Raw genomic sequence first — 19,624 nt, 5'->3', positions numbered from 1 at the left:
CTCTGAATTGACGATGCCAGATATGTCCTCTATGAAGTTTGCAGCTTTAATGTACATACTTGACTTCATGCAGACTGACAGAGTGAAACTATAAAATAAAGACAAAATAAATCAATTAGTTATGTCCATTAATGATATGCATATTCACAGAGAATGCATAGATGTAATTATTATGAACTTAAATTGACTGCTAATAGAACAATCACATCATAAATAAGTAAAGGTTAGTTCAAAGGCTGGTATATTAAACACAACCAATGAATTTACATAAACTTAACATGAACCTGCATAAAGAATTAGCAACCCATCTGCAACTGCTAGCATAAACGAATTAGCTTAAACATGTTAATAACACATTGTAATAAACACATCCAAAATAACGTCATAAACATGTTTCTAACGGCACGTTTGCATGTGAAATTATTTAGCAAACGACAGAATGATTGATACATACAGGCGTAGCTTCTGCAGGAGTTAAACAAAGTTTGATTCAGCATTACTCGGAAAGTTCGCTCACTTTTCTCCTCTCAGCTACACCAGCACCGGCGCTCGGTGCGTATGGAGCACCAAAATGAAGGCATGAGTTTCAAAATAAAAGTCCATATGTATAAATGAACTAAGACTTGCCTGAAAGGCAGAATGGCATTAACGGGAGATTTAAAAAATTGTAGGCGTTATTTAATGAATGCGTTAACGCGATAACGCGTTGACTTGCCCAGCCCTAATCACAATACATAAAAGACATGACAAACTCTGAAGCTGAAACTGAAGCACTGTGGTTCTGTTTGTCTGTCAAATGTTCATTTTGGTCAGTTTCAGATGCTGCAGCTATTTCATAATTCAAAGTTTGAGTTCTTGTTTGTTCAGTATTACTATGCAGCTTTTGGACTGACTGTACATATCCTGACCAAGGAAAAAAAAAAGTTCTCCCTTTGAGCAGTAATCTACACCTGGCTTTTCTGCCTCCGTTCATAATAATATACATTATATAGACTAAATGTCATCTAAAATTAATGTTTATTTGCAACATAATATAGCAAAATATTACATGATCAAAAACAAATTAATTTTAGCAACAAAAAAAAAAGTCTCTGTTTTGAATGTCTGGAGTCACCAGAAATTTGTGATGTTAAAATGGGGTCACAAGCCAAAAAAGGCTGGGAACCACTGAACTAAACTCAAAAAGAAACAAACAATAATAATGTGGTTCAGTCCGTCCATCCTGGTGGAGTGGTGCATTGTGGGTGTTAGTAGCAGTAGATGAGTTCCTTCAACCACTATGTTTCCATTCACACTCACATGTGACTAGAACTCAACATTAGACAGTTTGATTTTTAAATTTAAACCTTTTTGTAAATGATTGAATCATTCTGTCCAGAAAACAGCGGTTGGATCAACAGTGGAATATTCCTGTCCAAATATGTGAAGGCATGTGACGCAGAAGCCCAACCACAGCAGAGGAGATAAGAATGGGGAGGAGCTTATCAAAGACAGAGACAGTGAAGAAGACGACTGAGAGAAGAGACAAGCATGAGACTGGACATGGACATCACACTGCTGATCATCTCTATGTCCTTCTGGATGCAAGGTATGAGGAATGGTGGACACCAGGGGCATTTTTAGCCCATTTTTGGGGGCGCTGAAGCACCCCTAAATTTATTCCCAGCACCCCTAAAATATTTTAAGGTTGCTGAAATTATTCTTTTTTCTTGTTTACTTTATGTCCATTCTTAACATGCTAGAAAAATGTCAAAACCATATACAGTACATGGTTGAAACGTAATATTTTAACAACAAAAATACAGCACCCCACATCCCATCTTGTCTCGAAAATGGTTTAATCCACTCCACACTGAGAGAAGCTGCTGTTGTGTCTGTGATTGTGTTCAGATTAAAGACAAGGAGAGACGGACTTTATCTGACTGAAGAATTAAGTGGATGTCCATTAACTCCTATTGTGTGTGTGTGTGTGTGTGTGTGTGTGTGTGTGTGTGTGTGTGTGTGTGTGTGTGTGTTTGTGTGTGCAGACAGGAACATACGATTGTTTTTTTGTTTTTTTTTTCTAAAAAAAAAACAGAAAAAAACCCCCCAAAGAGCCAGATTCAGGTAAAAGTGTTAGATCAACATGTGTAACCTCATTTTCCACAGCAACCAAATATTCTGTTACAATGATGTTGTCAGTTGAATAAATGTACCAGTTTATATTTCTTATTAGATATAAAACACATTGTTTGGTTATTTGCATTTTGGTTAAAGCACAAAGACAGAGAGGGGAGCAGAGAGACTGAACATATACACTGGTCTATAGTTTATTAGAAATTATCTGCCTCAGATTAAATGTGTTAAATGTTACATACTTTAATCAGATTAATTGGAAAACAAATGACAAAAGTGCTGGTTTGCTGATGTGTTGACGGTGTATATTAAAGTGTTATTCCACATACCGTATATATTGGTTTATCAGATTTTATCAGATTTGATAGTTTAGTCACAGAGTTTCTCATACCCAAAAAATGTTATGCTTTTCTCTCACAAATGTGGGAACGATGGTCTGAAATTGCATTAAAATGTACAAAACAGTGAAATTTCTCTTGTCTGGCTAGCTCTGGGTGCTCAGCCCCCCTAAACCTCTTATCCTAGAATCGCCCCTGGAGGACACACAGGTTACAGACGTGTCATGTGTGTTTGATGTCAATCATAGTGTGTGCTGATGGTCATGTGACTGTCATGATGATAAATGAGGGTCAAACTGAGTTTATTTAGTTTATGTTTTATTCCAGGGACCATGGACAGAAAACATTAAACCCAGAGTAGAGTTGGACCAGAGCAGATTAGAATGTCCATGTTCATGTCCATGTGTCGTCCCTGTAGCAGGAAAGAAGGACATTAAAAAGGGACACAGTAGCAGAGAATTCAAAAGAACAGCAGTCACATCCAGTCAAGGTGTGGAATAAGGGAAGAGTCAGTGCAGGCTTAAATCTGTCGTATGTGTGGTGTCCTTCAGTTCAGTGGGAGTTTGTTGTGTTCTGTTTGGACTTTGGATGAGTAAAGCTGACCGTCCAAAGGCAGTTTAGTGTAAGGGCTGCACCACTGCCATGTAGTAGAAGTCCTGGTTCTGCAGTTGGTTCAGATTCAGGTGAACAAACGCCTTCAGAGGTGGAGGAGCACAACCATGAACCATGAAAAAATCAAACACACATTTGCACATGATCATGTTCCAAAGCTTCAGATCTTCTGCTTAGTGAGGATATGACAGTGGTGAGACTGGTGTGTCTTCACATCCAGGATTTGAACCCTTTCATGCACGAACAGTGAAAAAAAGCATTTAAATTTTTTTTTTTTTTTTTTTAGAATGATGTTATTACTCAAAATTAGGCTAAAGTTGAAATGCTTTTTGATTTTTTTTTTTTGATTTTTTTTTATCTGGTTTTATTAAAACATTTAACCTCCTGAGACCCAGGGAAGTACAAGATTGATCTTTTTTAAATTAAATAATTGCCTATATTGAAAACATCATGATGCAAAAGTTTTTCAGATGCTTTTTTAAATTATTATTTTCATGGAATGTCCTTTGCGGTGCACCGTTTTTTTTTTTTTGTTTGTTTGGGGTTTTTTTGTATTAAGCTGTGAAACTCTTGTCCACAAACATGGACAGTAAACCCACAGCTGGCTCTTAGGAGGTCAACTTTATGAGATCCCAGATCAGTCCAAACTCTAAAACTCAGATGATCCTTTTGTTCATTGTATGTCTGAGGGTCTGTACAGACTGCCTCCATGTGCTTTGGAGAATATTACCTTTAGAACCCTTTGGAAAGTGAGTTCAAGTATGTGTCCACAAATGTGGACGTCAGGCATGAAAGGGTTAACGGCTGCTTTATACCACAGATGGGTCGGTCATGAACGATTCGGCTCCAAGAGTCGACTCTTTTAAGTGAACGAATGGAGCTGTTGATTGGGAGCCAGTTTTTCCCCCACGTCTTTACTTTATTTGAAACAGTTTGTGATTGGTCAAGATGTGTGGTGACGTTTGTGTGTCCACGCTGTGCAGAAGGGGGAGGGGCTACAGACACACAGTAGAGTCAACACACGAACAGGAGTGAAGGAGACGAGTTAGAGCAGGGGTGTCCAAATCCAGTCCTCCAGGTCCAGTGTCCTGCATGTTTTAGATGTGTCCCTCTTCCAGCCAAACCTGCTTCAGTGAATGATCAGCTCATCATCAAACTGTGCAGAAGCCTGAGAACCACAGAATGGCTTACAGGTGTGATGGAAGAAGAAGATGTACTGTAAAAAAAATCTGTAATTTAACAGAATTTTCACTTTTTACGTTATAGATTTTTCCTGTATTTTTAAGATACAGGAAAATATCAATGAAATGACAAAAATAGACTGTGATTTTACATGTCAAATGTAAAATACAACGATAAAACTGTAACTGTGAATAACCAAAAAATTTTAATTTTTTAAAAGAATTTTTTTCTTTTTTCACATAAAAATACAGTTAAAATACATTTGCAAATGTATCATAATTTCACAAATATTTCTTTTCTATTTATGAGATTAAACTGTTAATTTAAAGTTTAATACTGTAAAAACAAATAATAAAATGAGATAAAATTACTGACAATTAACCGTAAAAGAAGTATTTGTTCTGTCAGTTTAACCAGACTTGTTTGTTAATTGACAAATATCTTGTGTAATTAGGAGGTTTCACAACAAAAATGTTGAATAAATGTATTTTTGTGAATGTATAACATGTATAAGCACTGATAAACTGTCCAAATACAGTTTTTATCAGTGGATTGTACAACTGAGTCTCATTAAAAATTATTTATATATACATTTATAAGTAATTTGATTGTTTTAATACATGTAAATATTCTTTATTAAATATTGAATAATAATTAAAAAAAAGCAAAATCTCATGTAAAGTTAGGGCAAAAAAACTGTATTTTGATTATGGAAAATTACTGTATTTTTATCAGATGGTTATTTTCTGTTATTTTACAATATTTTTTCGGCACCCCATACCGTTTTGTTTTGTTTTGGTTTTTTTTATACTGTTTTTTTTTTTTTTTTTACAGTGTATCTAAAACATGCAGGACACTGGCCTTCGAGGACCAGATTTGGACACCCCTGAGTTAGTGACACATTCAGTGGATTCATTTTCATGTAGTATTACCCTGCAGTCATGTTTGGAGATGTTGCTGTTGGAATATTCTGTCTGTCTGTCTGTCTGTCTGTCTGTCTGTGGTGCACTGAGTGTGTGTGGCCATGAGGGGCGGGTGATTGGATGACAGAGGTATGGGGGCGGAGCCAGTGAACTGGTGTGTGTGCATGGTGACACATGAGCGTGGGCTGAGTGAACGGAGCGACAGATAAGTTTTCCATGTTTTGGGCCGACACGAACTGTTTTGTGTTCTATCAATAAAACGATCAGTGCGGAATAACTGTCGTCCGTCCTGTAGACATCCAGGCAGACGCTGCAATATCACAGACAGTTCAAGAGCAGAGTGTAGACTGTGCAAAGATTTTATACCGAGCAGGTTCCACAAACACCCTGCACAGACACATGGGAACTGTTGATCCATCAGTGCAGTTGGAAAATACCAAGTAAGGCTGAATGAAGGTCCCAGTGGGTCTACTGAGACTGGATCTGCTCCTGGTAGTGGATTTCAGGATTTATTTGTGTACTGTGTTTAGAGGGGGATAAATAAAGCCACAGAAATAATAAACATTTGATATAATATATGGTTCTATATTCCATACATTATTTTACACATAATTTGGTAATAAATTAATCTAAGGGATAAAAACATCAGGGGAGCCGAAAGAGCCGACTGTTTTTAGTGAACTGTAAAACAGATTTATTGGTTTATTTTGCACATACATAACATCGATCAAAGACATAATAAAACAGTAAAGGTGCAGTTAGAGATAGAAAGCCTAAGATGGTGCCTCCACCTTATAAATACATAAACATTCTAAAAGTTTCAAGATTTCCATAGTCCATACACGTTATATATACACACACACATACACACACACACACACACACACACACATACATATATATACATATACATACATATATATATATATATATATATATATATATATATATATATATATAATTGATTTCCTTTATATTATTATCATTATTATATCAGTATTAGCATTATAATATTATGATATTTCTTAAAGGATATCTCTGATGTGCTATTTCCAAGAACATGTGAACATTGGCTCCACAGTTGAAACCCTCTGTACCTGATTCACTGCTGGTTGGCTGGTTTATGTATGTTTCTATCTGATTTATTTCTGTTTCTTTGTGGTTTACTGTTGGCTGCTTTGTGCATCTGCTCTCATGCTTCATGTATCTCCTCTTTGTGCCCCCCCGTGTGTGTGTGTTTGTGTGTGTTTTTAAAGGGGGGGGGCAAATTCATATCTCGCCTAAGGCGCCAAAATGGCTAGAACTGGCCCTGTGTGCGAGTGTGCTTGGTAATTAGGATTTGAAGAATGTAAAACAAAAGAAAACTAGACAGAAGACCCTTCTGTAGGAGTCAAAATGTAAGTTAGTTCAAGGGTCTAGAACTGTAGAGGCCTTAACAACACAGATACTGAATGAAAGACACTATTTAATACCAAACAGATACACTTTTTAAAGTTATTTTTACTTATTTTCATATATTTGTATGGAAAACAAAGGAAAATTTGTGGGGAAAATACAACAAAACCTCAGATTCTAGATGCTCATGTGATTTTATCCATATTTTTGGGGAATAAATTACAATAATAATAATAATTGAAAGTAAAAGCCGTTTTTGCTCAGGCAGTAACTGGACCATCAAACTGTATGATCATTGTATTCATAATCTGTTCATATGTCATGCATCAACATATTTATGTCAGGTGACAGAGAGTAGAGAGGAGGAGGAGGTAGAGAAGGAGAAGGAGGAGGTAGAGGAGGAGAGGCTGGAAATTCCCAGGTGAGGTTCAATAATGATGGATATTTTAGTCATGACAATAACTTTGCAGAATGCATTAAATTCTTGTATTGTCTTTAGATATTCAGATATGCATTATAAACATGTCAATTACTGAATTTTTTTTTCTGACTATGATTGTTTGCTTGTTTGATCAGCTCTACATGATGTGAAATTATGATCGCAAATGCAAAAAAACATCAACTTTCAGGAGTACTGCTTTGGAGCACTTTAGTGTCCACACCAATGTCAGAATCAGACCTACTCCCTTGTATACAGAGAGTCCACCAGTTTCAGAGTCATCACAAGCAGGCGCATAATTTCCACAGGGATTACAGGGGTCAGGACCCTTCCCAAAAATCAGATCCAGCCAATACCCCCCCACTCCATAATCCCATCATTGCAATGCATACAAAAAAATTATCTTGCATGAATAAAGTGTTGATTTTTTTTAATTTATCTCATTTGCCAGCAAAATAGTAGCATGTTTAATCATCTGATAATGCCAACACTCTCTGCCGCTCAGTGCTATGTACTGGCATTTACCACTGTACTGGACAGAAGTCTTATCCTATTGAAGTGGAAGCATCTCCTCCCTCCCTCCCTCAATAGCTGGTTGAAAGATGTCCTACTCCACACTAGATTAGAAAAGATTGGATTCACTTTGAGGAATAATAATTGTTTTAGACAACCTTTCTAAAAGTCAAACTACAAACAGTTAAGTTGTATTTAGATCCAATCTGATCATCATCAGTTTCCTGTTTATTTGTGAATGAAAACACGTTTTATTTCTAATCAGAATATTGACGTATTTTCATGGATGTCCTTTGTGTTTTTCCTGCAGGACTCTTGGCTGAAAAGAACAACACTTCAGCAGGTAAGAAGTGCATAAAGGAGGGATCTGAAATGGATTTAGATTCAGATTCAGAAAACTCTATTGATCCCTGAGGGTCATTCATTCACAGCATTTCTCAAGCAGTTCTCACACACATACACATACATACACACACACACACACACACACACACACACACACACACACACACACACACACACACACACACACACATATACAGTGTGTCAGTCCATTACAGTATAAGTAGAACTCATCTAGTTGACCCAGCCGACAAAACAAAACAACATATTTGATACAAATACTTCAGAATACGCCACCAACTGAATTCAACAATTTTACAGCAGAGGGCACAAAAGAATTGGAAAAGCGGTTTGTTTTCCATAAAAATGATGCCCTGAAGGCGTCATGACAAACTCTGGGGTCAGAGGGTGGTGGGACTGACCCTGGACGCTTTAGGTTTTCTTCAGCACCTGCTCCTCCCACAAAGAGTGTAGGTCTGAGTTTGACGCCTGTGAATTTAGAGCAGGTTTGAACAATGCTCTGCAGTTTGTTTTTATCCTTCAAAGACAGGTATGAAACCAGCAAATAAAAGAAGACGTAAGAAGACTTTCAATAAAAGAACAATAAAAGTTGTTAAGGTTTGTTTTGTTTACATTAAAAGAGTTCAATTTCCTCAACGGGTCGATTCTCTGCTGCCCCCGTTTAACAGTGGTGTCACTACTCAGGTCAAACCTCCAGTTATTGTCAATCACAGTGCTGAGATATTTACAACTCTCAACAATTTCCACTTCCTCACCATGAATGACACTAACACCATGTGAAACAGCACGTCTAGAATCAATTGCCTTGTCTTTGGTTTTTAAAATATTTAAATCAAGATAATTGTCCTCACACCACTGAGCAAACTGTGCCAGCGCAGGGCCATGGTTGGCCTCAGATCCTGAAAGCAGCGACACCAGGACCATGTCATGGTAAAATTTAATCAGGAACCTGTTCTCCTCTGAGGATCTGCAGCTGTCCATGTACAGAATAAAACGGAGAGGCAGCAGAACACAACCCTGAGGACATCTGGTGTTCCACATGGAGGGAGGAGACATTCGTCCATGAACAAAAACACGCTGGACACGGTCCAGGGGAGACTTTCATGACCAATTTTTCATCAGATCAGTCAAACCTCGGTCATATCCTCAGTATCATGAATCTGTAAGTCTGTCTGTGATTACTCACCTGAATCTCTTGCATTACGGTGAAAAATTTCTTAGTGCCATCCACCAGAAACAAAATGTGCGTTTACAAACAGAGCCGGGAGGGAACTCGGGCATCTTCAGAATTTTGTTGCGACGTGCATTGTGGGAAAGGGAAGTTCCATATGATATTATATGGATGAAGCAAACACGTGGAAACGTCTGAAATGTGGAAATGGCTGGAGGAATATGCATGGAGGGAGGGGAGCTCCTGCCGATTCTGCGTTGTGTCTTTAGCAGCTGCTGCTGTCAGGTTGCTCCGCGGGCCTGTTTCCCACAATGCACGTCTCGACAAAATTCCAAATATGCCCGAGTTCCCTCCGGCTCTGAATGTAAACACGTGGTTTGTTTATGGTGGATGGAACTAAGAAATTGTTCACCATGATGCAAGAGATTCAGGTGAGTAATCACAGACAGACTTACAGATTCGTGATACTGAGGATATGACTGAGGTTTTACAGATTTGATGAAAAATTGGTCACGAAAGTCTCCCGCACCTTTAAATCAATTAAAGAAGCTGGTCTGGGAGGTTCAAATCAGAAGCCAATCTTTGGCTCAGGATATGAGGCTGCATTTTATTAAAAGCCCAGAAAAAGTCTGCAAATCAAAGTCTCACATGGGCTCCAGTGTTTTCAAGGTGCTTGTAGACCATGTTCAATCAAAAAAGTTTTGCATTTTCCACTCCCAAAAATGAGAGTGGAGGATGCAAGTTTTCCTTCAGTTAAAAACAAAATACGTGTCTCTAAAATTTGTTCAAAGCTCTTCATGACTAGTGGAGTGAGTGCTACCGCTCTGAACTCACTCAATTCCTTTGAGTTATTTGATTTTGGAAGAGGTATCACCATCAATATCTTCCACAGAGAAGGAATGTGACTAAGATCAACACATTTTTGAAACAATCACCCAAAACAACAGTGAGCTGGGTGGCACAGTGGTGCGAGGTGCACTCACAGATAGCATCAGGACCCTTAGTCTTCTCTACCTTTACCTTCTGAAATAAGGCAGTGACCTGATTTTGTAAAGTCACAATTTCATTAGAAGGCTTAAGAGAATTCCTACAGTCAGACACATTTTCCAAAACATCAGACCTTTCAAAACGAGACAAAAAAGAATTCAAAGCACTTGCCAACTCAAAGTCAGACCCCCCATTCACAGTCACAGGTTTTCTGTCCTCTTTTTGGTGGCTACTGGAGCTCATGTTCTGAATATCCCACCAAGCTGCTCTAAGGTCTCCACTGCTGTACTGGGCTTCAACTCTGTCCGTATATTTTCTATTGGTGCCAATTATAAAGCAGCAGATGAGGACTTCTCCCCAATGCTTTATTCTGCTGAACAGAACTTTTTACACCAGGGTTACTGTTTTGGCCCAAACCCACGCCAACATTAACTTTTGCTTTTTGGACAACAACACTCTGAGCACTGTCACAGCTCTCGGTCACATGCCAAACTTCTCTTTTTACTACCTGACGCACACACATAACACGTCATCACTTAAAGCTATACCTACCGATGTGGCATTTCTCACAGCACTTAGTAAAAATTTGAACATGAACAACCCGCCTCCCTCCAAAGCCCCGCCCACTTCCCCCTGCCTGAGCTCTGATGCTCGCCTTCTCTCACCTTATGCGCGCAGAGGAAGCAGAGGTGCAGATCTGGTCCACTTCGGCGTGTCCGCGGACCCCCCCCTCAGTAATCAGATGCATCATCCACCTGCCGCGGGCCCGCGGCCCCTGTTCCATCAGTAGACCCTGTATTTAAGGGTGTGGTCTGTGCGGTACTGGGTCAGTGTCTTCACTGCACCACAGAGATGAGGTGCGACGGGCGCGCGCACTGTGAACGCGCGGCCTCCGCAAATTTTCCGTGGACATATGAGGTTTCATAGTCCATACATTTACCATCCACATAATCCTACGTTGTGTGACACCAAGTACATGTACCTGTATGAGTCCCATGGTCATAAAAGCTGAGCTTTATGCAGACCTGTTCAGTCCAGTACATCCGACTTGCGGACTTTTATCTCCATCCTTCATTCATCAGACTCCCGTTTGTTCCCCTTAGTTGTTTCTGTTCATAAATCCGTTTTTTTCCCTTCCACATGTGCATTTGAGTTCTATCCATACACATCCTAGACAGTAGACTGTGGTCAGTGACAGGAGCAGCGTGAGTGAAGCGTCAGATTCAGAGAGACATATCGGATGCGGAGACAGCGATAATGGATCGGATGCTGGACGGCCGTAATGGATGACTGACAGGAGGCTCAGCCAGGTTCGGCCAATTATTTTATTCGGACCGACTAAAATGATTGGTCAGACTTTTATCAGAAATATATGAGAATTAAACATTTTTGAGTTTCAATACCTGGTGGATTTCTTTTACATTTTAGTTTGACATACGCTTATTAGGAGCATTTTAAGATGACAAAAGAAAAGTGTAAAAATGCCACATCATACGGTATAGCTTTAAAGGAACAGTACAAAACTAAACACTAACAACACCTTAACAATAGTTAGAATATTTAAAGCTGAACATCCTGGTTCAGGTGGTTTTCATCTGAACAAACTGGAGCCAATGCAGAGGATTCAGGAAGGATGGGTTTACAGAAGCTCCACTGAGCACGCTCAGCTCCTGTTCCTGACATTTGGACAAGTGTGGCTTTAAAGATCCACAAGTGAAGGAAACACTGACAAACAGGAGCAGACTGAGCCATTCAATTCACTGACTGAATGAATGAGGGATGAACTGAGTCCGTTTGGACACAAAATCTGTCAGTGGGACTGAAAACACTGTTCACACATGGAAACCATATGTGCTCAATAATCCAGTCTATGTGGTCCAGATGGTGTGTTGTGGTTCTGGACTGGACTCTGACTGGTCTGTCTTATTTCTACAGAGTCTGTCCACTTCAGGTTGGTGGGAGGAGCCAGTCGTTGTCATGGTGACCTGGAGATGAAACAACAGGACGGAAACTGGAAACCAGTGGAAGGGTTATTCTGGTCCAGGAAGTTAGGAAACAGAGTTTGTGCAGAACTGGACTGTGGATCTGCAGTTTCAGTGAGACGCAGACAAACTGGTTCAAGTATAGATAATTGGTGGATCAGATCAGAATGGGATGGATCTGAACTGAGGGACTGTTTTGAATCTAGTCTAATTCTCTTTTCATCCCTGGAGCTGAATTGTTCAGGTAAGAGCATTAACATTGAACTCTAACCCTTCCACTGTCACTGTGGGCTCCAGACTCTGGACTCTCAGATCCTGGTCGGTCCAAGACTTCAAGTCAGATTTAATGTGAACTCACACAAACTGATCAATACAATCAATAATATCCATGTGCACAAACAAACAGCTGATGAACATCATGTCACACAGAAGAAACAAACACTAACACATATGAATGTGAGTCCACTACAGTCCAATAAAATCTACTATATAGTCCAAGCCCCAGACCCTGGTCTACCCCAGTCCACTAGAGTCCCTCTGAGTCCACTTCAGACTCTAGTCCTATTCCAGTCTTCTTCCATCTGTGTCCACAGACTCTGTCAGACTGGTCCATGGGTCCAGTGTGTGTTCAGGCAGACTGGAGGTCCGGTCTAACCAGTCCAGGTCCTGGTCCTCAGTGTGTGAAGGACACTTGGACCTTCATGGTGCCCAGGTGGTCTGTAGGGAGCTGGGCTGTGGGGCTCCTGGGCTCCTCCAGGGGGCGTTCTATGGAGCAGCGGAGGCTCCTGTGGTGCAGACGTTCCAGTGTGAAGGCCATGAGTCTGCTCTGCTGGACTGTGGAAGCTCAGGGTCACAGACCTGCTCATCTGGAACAGCTGTGGACCTTACCTGCACAGGTGGGCGGAGCTTTGACTGACACCAGCTGACATCAGTTCACTCACTTTGAGCTCATTTATCTGTCACTTGTATTTGATCAGATCCTGATGATGTCAGACTGGTGGGAGGAGCCAGTCGCTGTAACGGTACAGTGCAGATCAAACATCATGGAGAATGGAGAGACGTGGAATATAATTTTCTTCTTAATGACACCTGGACCCTGAAGGCAGCAGATGTCATATGTCGTCGACTGGACTGTGGGCCTGATATTTATGCTACAGGATTTTATCTATCTGATCGCATGTGGTCCATCCGCCCCCACTGTCTTCTCTCTACATCTACACTGACCGACTGTGTGAAAATAGATCCTGTCTCCAGTGACTCCGCCCTGACCATCACCTGTTCAGGTAAGTCTTCTGATGATGTTCCTGATTCTGTCAGAGTTCTTCCATGAGTCCATTCAGGTGTGTTTTATCTGAGCTGTGTCAAACCAAACCCAGTCAGACCAGGTCCACACATTGGACAGTTGGACTGAAACATCAAACACATGCAGCTGAATTCAGTTCCAGTCCATGAACGTGGTCACATGACTCTGCTTTCCAACAGGCTGTTGAACAGCTCAGAAGGACTGAGTCCATTTGTTTGAAGTGGACTTTGTGTTGGTCCATGTGCTCTTTTTCCAGCTCTATGTGGGTCTGCTGGACTCTGAGGACACCATGGAAACATGACTGACACTAAACCATCTCCTTAAATGCAGATGTTTGACATGAGCCACATGTTTCCAGTGGTCTGAGATGAACCAGTGCACAGGTCACTGATCAAACACACTGCATTATGGTGCATTCACTGACCACTGGGATTGTGTGTGTGCATCAAACCCACTGCCTTTGAACAGACCCCACTCACACATATTGAATGTTCAGTCTGACTTCAGAATGACTGTGTCTCCACCAGCGCTGACGTTAAACTAACTCTAACCTGTGACTGAGGATCCACACAGTGGACCTGAGGCAGAGCCCTTTGGTGCTTTAGGCCAACTAGGCCAATGCTTAGAGCCCCCAGGCCACCAGGAGGCCCCAAAGCTGCATGTTCAGCCTCATCTGAGGAGAATTCAAATGTCCTGTCTTTATCTGTAGCTGTCTCATGTGTTTATTACATCCCTTATATGTTTAAAAAATAAACGTAGGATATGAATAAAATAAACTGATGATAGGCTGTAGCTGGTGTTTTTGTGGCATTATTAGGTCATATTCGTTGGACCGCACTGTCACACAGTTAGTGACTTGGCGGGCTGCCCACAGGTATGATGGGAATGATTGACAGCTACCCACCTACCATTCCTGTTAGCCAGAGTATTAAACAAAACAAACACCATAATGGCATCAAAAGCCCCTTTTCCACAGCACTTCTGTTGTGGGAATATTTCACCTTTGTTCCAGAACGACGTCTGTGTAAACACAATGTTGGGATCCTTTGGTCCCACCTCTGTCACGGCTCTGTAACGCCTCTGGAGGAAGGAACAGAACCCTGATAAAGGTGGGATCAGGATTGTGGAACGCTGTGGAAGAGGAACACCTCTGGTTCCACAACCAAGGTGTGAAGTTTGGATGACGGCGACCCCCAGCATGGGAGAGACAGCGGTCGCATACGGAGGCACCGGCATGATTCAGCTACGGCACCAGTGTCACGTAGCCGCAGCGGGCAGGACGCCAGGCACGAAGCCATCTGCAGTGGGCCGGCCGCGGTGGCACGGGGCGGCTGCTGCACAATCCATGACAGTTCCTCAGGGATTAAAGCAAAAATTTTTCATCTGACTGAAAATTTTCTTCTGGTCAAAATCATTGGCCACTATTAAAAATGATGCAATACAATACTACTATAGCGTACAAGTTTATATAGTCAAATTTGGCAATACTGTAAAACACACTGAATGGGAGAGTGTACAGGTGTAGAAGATTAGTAACATGGACAGAAAAAATGTCATGAGTGGTATTGGTGGGGGGTCTGGGGGTCCTCCCCCAGAAAATTTTTAAAGCTTCAGGTCAATTTTGGCGCTCTGTGGTTAATTTTAAAGGGTATGAAAACCTTTGAAGCAAGTGAAAAATAATTAGAAGAAAACCTTACTGCAAAAAATGAGTGAAAAACTTTTTATTTAACAATTTAGGAACTCCTAAAACATAACTCCAACTCCTACAGCACATGAATTTTGGGAAAAATGTCTGTGTAAATGTAACCCTAACCAACTCATCTTCAGCTTCTCAGATTGATGGCGGATCAGGACATTTTTTTTTACCATTGGAACCATACAGAATTTTCTTGTGGCAAACTCCGCACATGCACGCACTAGGCTGCTTCATTTTTTTGCACCATGATCTAATTGGAGTTCCATCGTCTCCCTTCTCATCAAGCCACGCCCACCTCCATCTATTTTTCACGCATCTCTCAATAGTTACCACTTCAGCACCTTCCTCTACAAACATGTCCATGATGTCGTATATGCTAGCCAAAATAATCTGTACGTCGTCAAACCTGCGTCCACACCCCCCCCCCCCCCCCCCGCCAATATCATGTTCTCTTTTGATTGGAAGAAATTACATCAACTGAAACAGAAATTATATTCCGTTCCAGATCCTCTCTGAGGGTATTTAAAATACAGTGGCTTTGCAAATACCAAGGGTGTTACTCATTCAATGTTATCTTCGTACTGTACCACACAGATAGAAATAAGATGCTAAACGGGTCAAAATAAAGCACTTATGCAGTCGGGTGTGTAACCGCGTAAGGCTGCGGCGCGCACAGCCGCACGCACGGGAAGGGCACATACACACAAACACAAACACACACACACACACACACACACACACACACACACTAGTCATATACCGGCAAGAGGAGATAAGCTATGAACCCAAACATGAAGGTCCATGTAGATCAGTTCTGTCTTCTTCCCTTTTCGCTGTGGTTCTTTCATAATGAAAGCTACCTGTTAGCACTAAACTAAAGTTAGCGTCTGGAGGCTGAACTTCGGTAAAGCTGAACTTGTCCATGTGTTTCTGAGGCACAGAATGAGCAGCGTTTCCTTCCAAACATAAATAGTCATCAATCTCTCCTCCCGACATAAAAATAAAGAAGTCATCTTATTATCATCACTGTTAAACCTATCAGCCCCCTGTGCGTGTGTTAAACACCTTCAGATTCAGGACAGCAGACCCAGAACAGGATCGCGGTGCCGACTGGACTCCGTGAAACACGTGGGGAAGTTACTTCAATATGACTTTTTCCCCCCTCAATTTTTCCATTTGACGGAAATCCGTCGTGGTGACGGAGAACTTTAATCCCTGCAGTTCCTCCATATGCGTCCACTGTCTCTCCCGTGCCGGGGGTGTTTAAAAATGAGCGCTGCGTCCCCGCCCCTTTGGTTCTGGAACACAGGTCCGCTGTGTAAAAGTCCAGTCTGTCTCACCTGTTCCACCTTTGTCTTGGCTGTGGAAATCAGACAATAGTGGAAAAAAGGTGGATCACCATCTGACCTTTTTTCTGTGTTTTTTCTGTGTGTAAAAGTGGCTAAAAAGAAGTTATCTGAGCAGTTGTTGTGTTTTCTTATTTAAAACAAACATTTTTTATAAACACTCCAAATCTGACTGTTTTCTTTGAGGACGTTGTGTCTCTGGTTGAACTGGTCCATGAGTCCTATTTAGTTCCTTTGTCACTAATGACTGACAGGAGGCTTTGACAGAGTCCACCCTCACACCCCGTCTGTCCAGGGGCTTTTGTGTCTTTAAACATGTGTGTGTGTTGTTGTGGGTCCACAGACTCTGTCAGACTGGTCCATGGTTCCAGTCGGTGTTCAGGCAGACTGGAGGTCCGGTCCAACCAGTCCTGGTTCTCGGTGTGTGAAGAGGATTTGGACCTTAATGATACCCAGGTGGTCTGTAGGGAGCTGGGCTGTGGGCCTCCTGGGCTCCTCCAGGGGGTGCTCTATGGAGAGGGGGAGGCTCCAGTCTGGACCAGTGAGCTCCAGTGTGAAGGAAATGAGTCTGCTGTCCTGGACTGTAGAAGGTCCAGCTCAGCTGGGAAGACCTGCTCACCTAGAACAGCTGCTGGACTCACCTGTTCAGGTACCAAGGGGGCGTGGCTTTCATATGTCTGACTTTTACACGTCCATTGAGAGAATGAGGGATAGCACAGGTCATTCCTTCCCAAAGCCATCAGAATACAGAACAGTTCACAGTAACACCCCCCCCCCATATCACACCATGTGCATGTGCAAATATAATGTCAATATGAATATAATAGTTACATTTAAATCTAAATTTATATAAAAACTTATAAAAATGGAAGATATTTCATTTTTCATGCTTCTTACCTTACCTTACCTTTCCTTTCTTGGACTCCTTTCTTTGTCTGTGTAGGTTCTCATTTGTCCAGGTCATGGTTCTTCTCGGTTCAGCTGGACTGGTTCAGCTCTTCTGAAAACGTTTCGTCTCTCTTCGTCTTTTCAGAAGAAAAGAACTGAAGAAGTCTCTTGGATGAGAGTCCAAACATTTTCTAAACAGCTGAACCAGTCCTCCTGTCTTTGTGTCTCTGCTCAAATCCAGGTGATGTCAGGTTAGTGGGACAGCCGAGCCGCTGTGCTGGTACTTTGGAGATGCAACACCAGGGACAGTGGAAACCAGTAGGAGACTTCTATAAACGCTGGGACCTGAAGTCTGGATCTGCTGTGTGTCAGTATCTGGACTGTGGATCAGCTGTTTCAGTCAACAACACAGATGATTCTCCACGCAGACCTGTGTGGTGGATCTCAGTTCCTTGTGTAAAGCTGACACGTAGACCAGTGGACTGTGTTCGACTAATTCTGTCGACCATTAATCTCTCATCTGGTGTGGATGTGGTGTGTTCAGGTACAAATGGACACAAACTGTGTCTGAACTGAATTCTCAGTGACCAGATGGTTCTGACGCTGACGTTTAAAGTTCCATCTAATGAATCTTTTCATTTCATCAGTTGATTATTTTGTCTCAGTTTATTGTTTTTTCTTTAAAATGTGTCAAATATTGACCTTTGTAATGTCCAGATCCCAAATGAACGTCTTCATTTGGACCAGATGAGGCTGAAAACACAAACATATTTCCCATTAGTCTCATTTAGGACAAAAGGACCAAATGTTGACATGTGAGACTCTAAAACCACCACTTTTATCATTTTTTTTTACCCATAATGCCTTTGAAGGTCAGCTGTGCTCTAAATGACCCATTCCTCATGTTTTCATTGGTCAGTGTTCATCCCATCCCAAACTCCTGTGGATCAGATCCATCTGTGTCTCTGAGGAGGATGGATTCTCTGACTGCTTGTTTGTGCTCATGTGTGCTGCTTGGTCCAATCATGTCTCTGTGTGTGGACAGATCTGCTGCCTCAGCCCAACATCTCCCTGTCTGACGGGGTCTTTGAGGTCTACCAGCAGGGGTTCCGGGTGCTGGTTGGCTTCACCATCACATGCTCCGTCCGACCACAGTACCCAGGAGGCTCCTTCCAGCTGATCTCCGACACCAAGAAGCCGCTGAACCTCACCCTGCCGGCTGTCAATCACTACGCCCACTTCCTGTTGTCTGCCATGGGCTACGCCCACCGAGGGAACTACACATGTGTTTATCACGTGGACGTTTATAACCACAGCTTCTCGTCATCTCAGAGCCCCGCCCTCTATCTCACTGTCGGAGGTAACGTCAGTCACATGACAGTCACATGACCATGTTCCACAACATTCCCAGTGAGCAGAGTGAACAGGTGTGAGCAGAACCATGATGGTAGAACTGAGATCAGGTAAAGCCGGTCCAGTTGAACCTGTCAGAGACTGGGCTGAACCAACAAACACTCCTTTAATCTGAGCTCAGTTCAAAGCACAGTTGAGTTTAAACCCAGGTTTAAACCCAGTCCATCCAAGTTGAATGTAGAGCTCATTCACATAAACACTAATGTCTCTGTAACTATTACTCAGGTCTGACGTACGACGCTCACATCCAGGTCCTGTTATTTCCATACAGAAGCTCTAAAGTGTTTATGTCGAAGCACTTTCACGGATCTGACATCCAAAGGAGCACAAATCATTATATTCAGGTCTTGGGTTCCACTAACAGACTGGTAACAGCAACTCAGCATAAGAGCCGACAAGACCTCCGACACACACAGTAAACACACACTTACACAGGATTCCAAACAGTCCAGATGGACTTGAACAATATTTAGGAATGAATCAGAAAACTGTCCCGATGCTCTCCCTAACAATAGTCCAACACTGGTTGAACACAAAACATATGGAAGGAAATGAGCCTTTCCAGTAAAGTGGAGCTCACAGCTGTTTCCTGTTGGAATGTGTCCTCAGTGCATGTCCTCATGTCTCAGTTGGACAACTCACTGCTGATGGAGTTAACACTGTCCTCTTCAGTTTAAGGTTCACCTTTAATGTTCATGAGTTCAGTGTGTCTCAGGGTCTGACATTCAGCTTGAAAGTTACAAAACTTACATTTATACCCTTCAGTTTGATATGTTGGGCCCAAATTAAACCTCTGAGAAAAAGGACAAAATAAAAATAGATCCTCAAAAACTTCAGTTCCACTGATCAACATCCTGCCATCCTCCATGGAACACATGGACATCCTGGTATGTCCTCATGACGGCGTCCCAGAGGAAGACAACAGTTCTGTCCATAGAGGGGAATTAAAGTTAAACAT

General features: G+C 41.8%; 1 protein-coding gene across 1 annotated transcript; it reads left to right on the top strand.

Moving 5' to 3' along the window:
- The first annotated feature begins 1,530 nt into the window (after nucleotides 1-1,530).
- Nucleotides 1,531-19,343, top strand: LOC115418030 (scavenger receptor cysteine-rich type 1 protein M160-like). Its single transcript, XM_030132328.1, has 9 exons — nucleotides 1,531-1,588; nucleotides 2,872-2,943; nucleotides 7,828-7,860; nucleotides 12,881-12,916; nucleotides 12,998-13,129; nucleotides 16,706-17,014; nucleotides 17,495-17,797; nucleotides 18,299-18,334; nucleotides 19,276-19,343. The coding sequence occupies exons 1-9, from the start codon at nucleotides 1,531-1,533 to the stop codon at nucleotides 19,341-19,343; spliced, it is 1,047 nt and encodes a 348-aa protein (XP_029988188.1).
- The last annotated feature ends 281 nt before the right edge of the window (nucleotides 19,344-19,624 follow it).

This window comes from Sphaeramia orbicularis, chromosome 1 (genome assembly GCF_902148855.1).
Source record: "Sphaeramia orbicularis chromosome 1, fSphaOr1.1, whole genome shotgun sequence".
NCBI classification, from domain to species: domain Eukaryota; kingdom Metazoa; phylum Chordata; class Actinopteri; order Kurtiformes; family Apogonidae; genus Sphaeramia; species Sphaeramia orbicularis.
This window is presented reverse-complemented; position numbering and strand designations above follow the sequence as displayed.

Bases quoted from the DNA above. Each gene is read 5' to 3' on its own strand.
- LOC115418030 (XM_030132328.1), top strand. From the start codon at position 1,531: ATGAGACTGGACATGGACATCACACTGCTGATCATCTCTATGTCCTTC. The intron at 1,589-2,871 runs GTATGAGGAATG...TCGTCCCTGTAG, and splicing joins TATGTCCTTCTGGATGCAAG to CAGGAAAGAAGGACATTAAA. The intron at 12,917-12,997 runs GTGGGCGGAGCT...GTATTTGATCAG, and splicing joins TGTGGACCTTACCTGCACAG to ATCCTGATGATGTCAGACTG.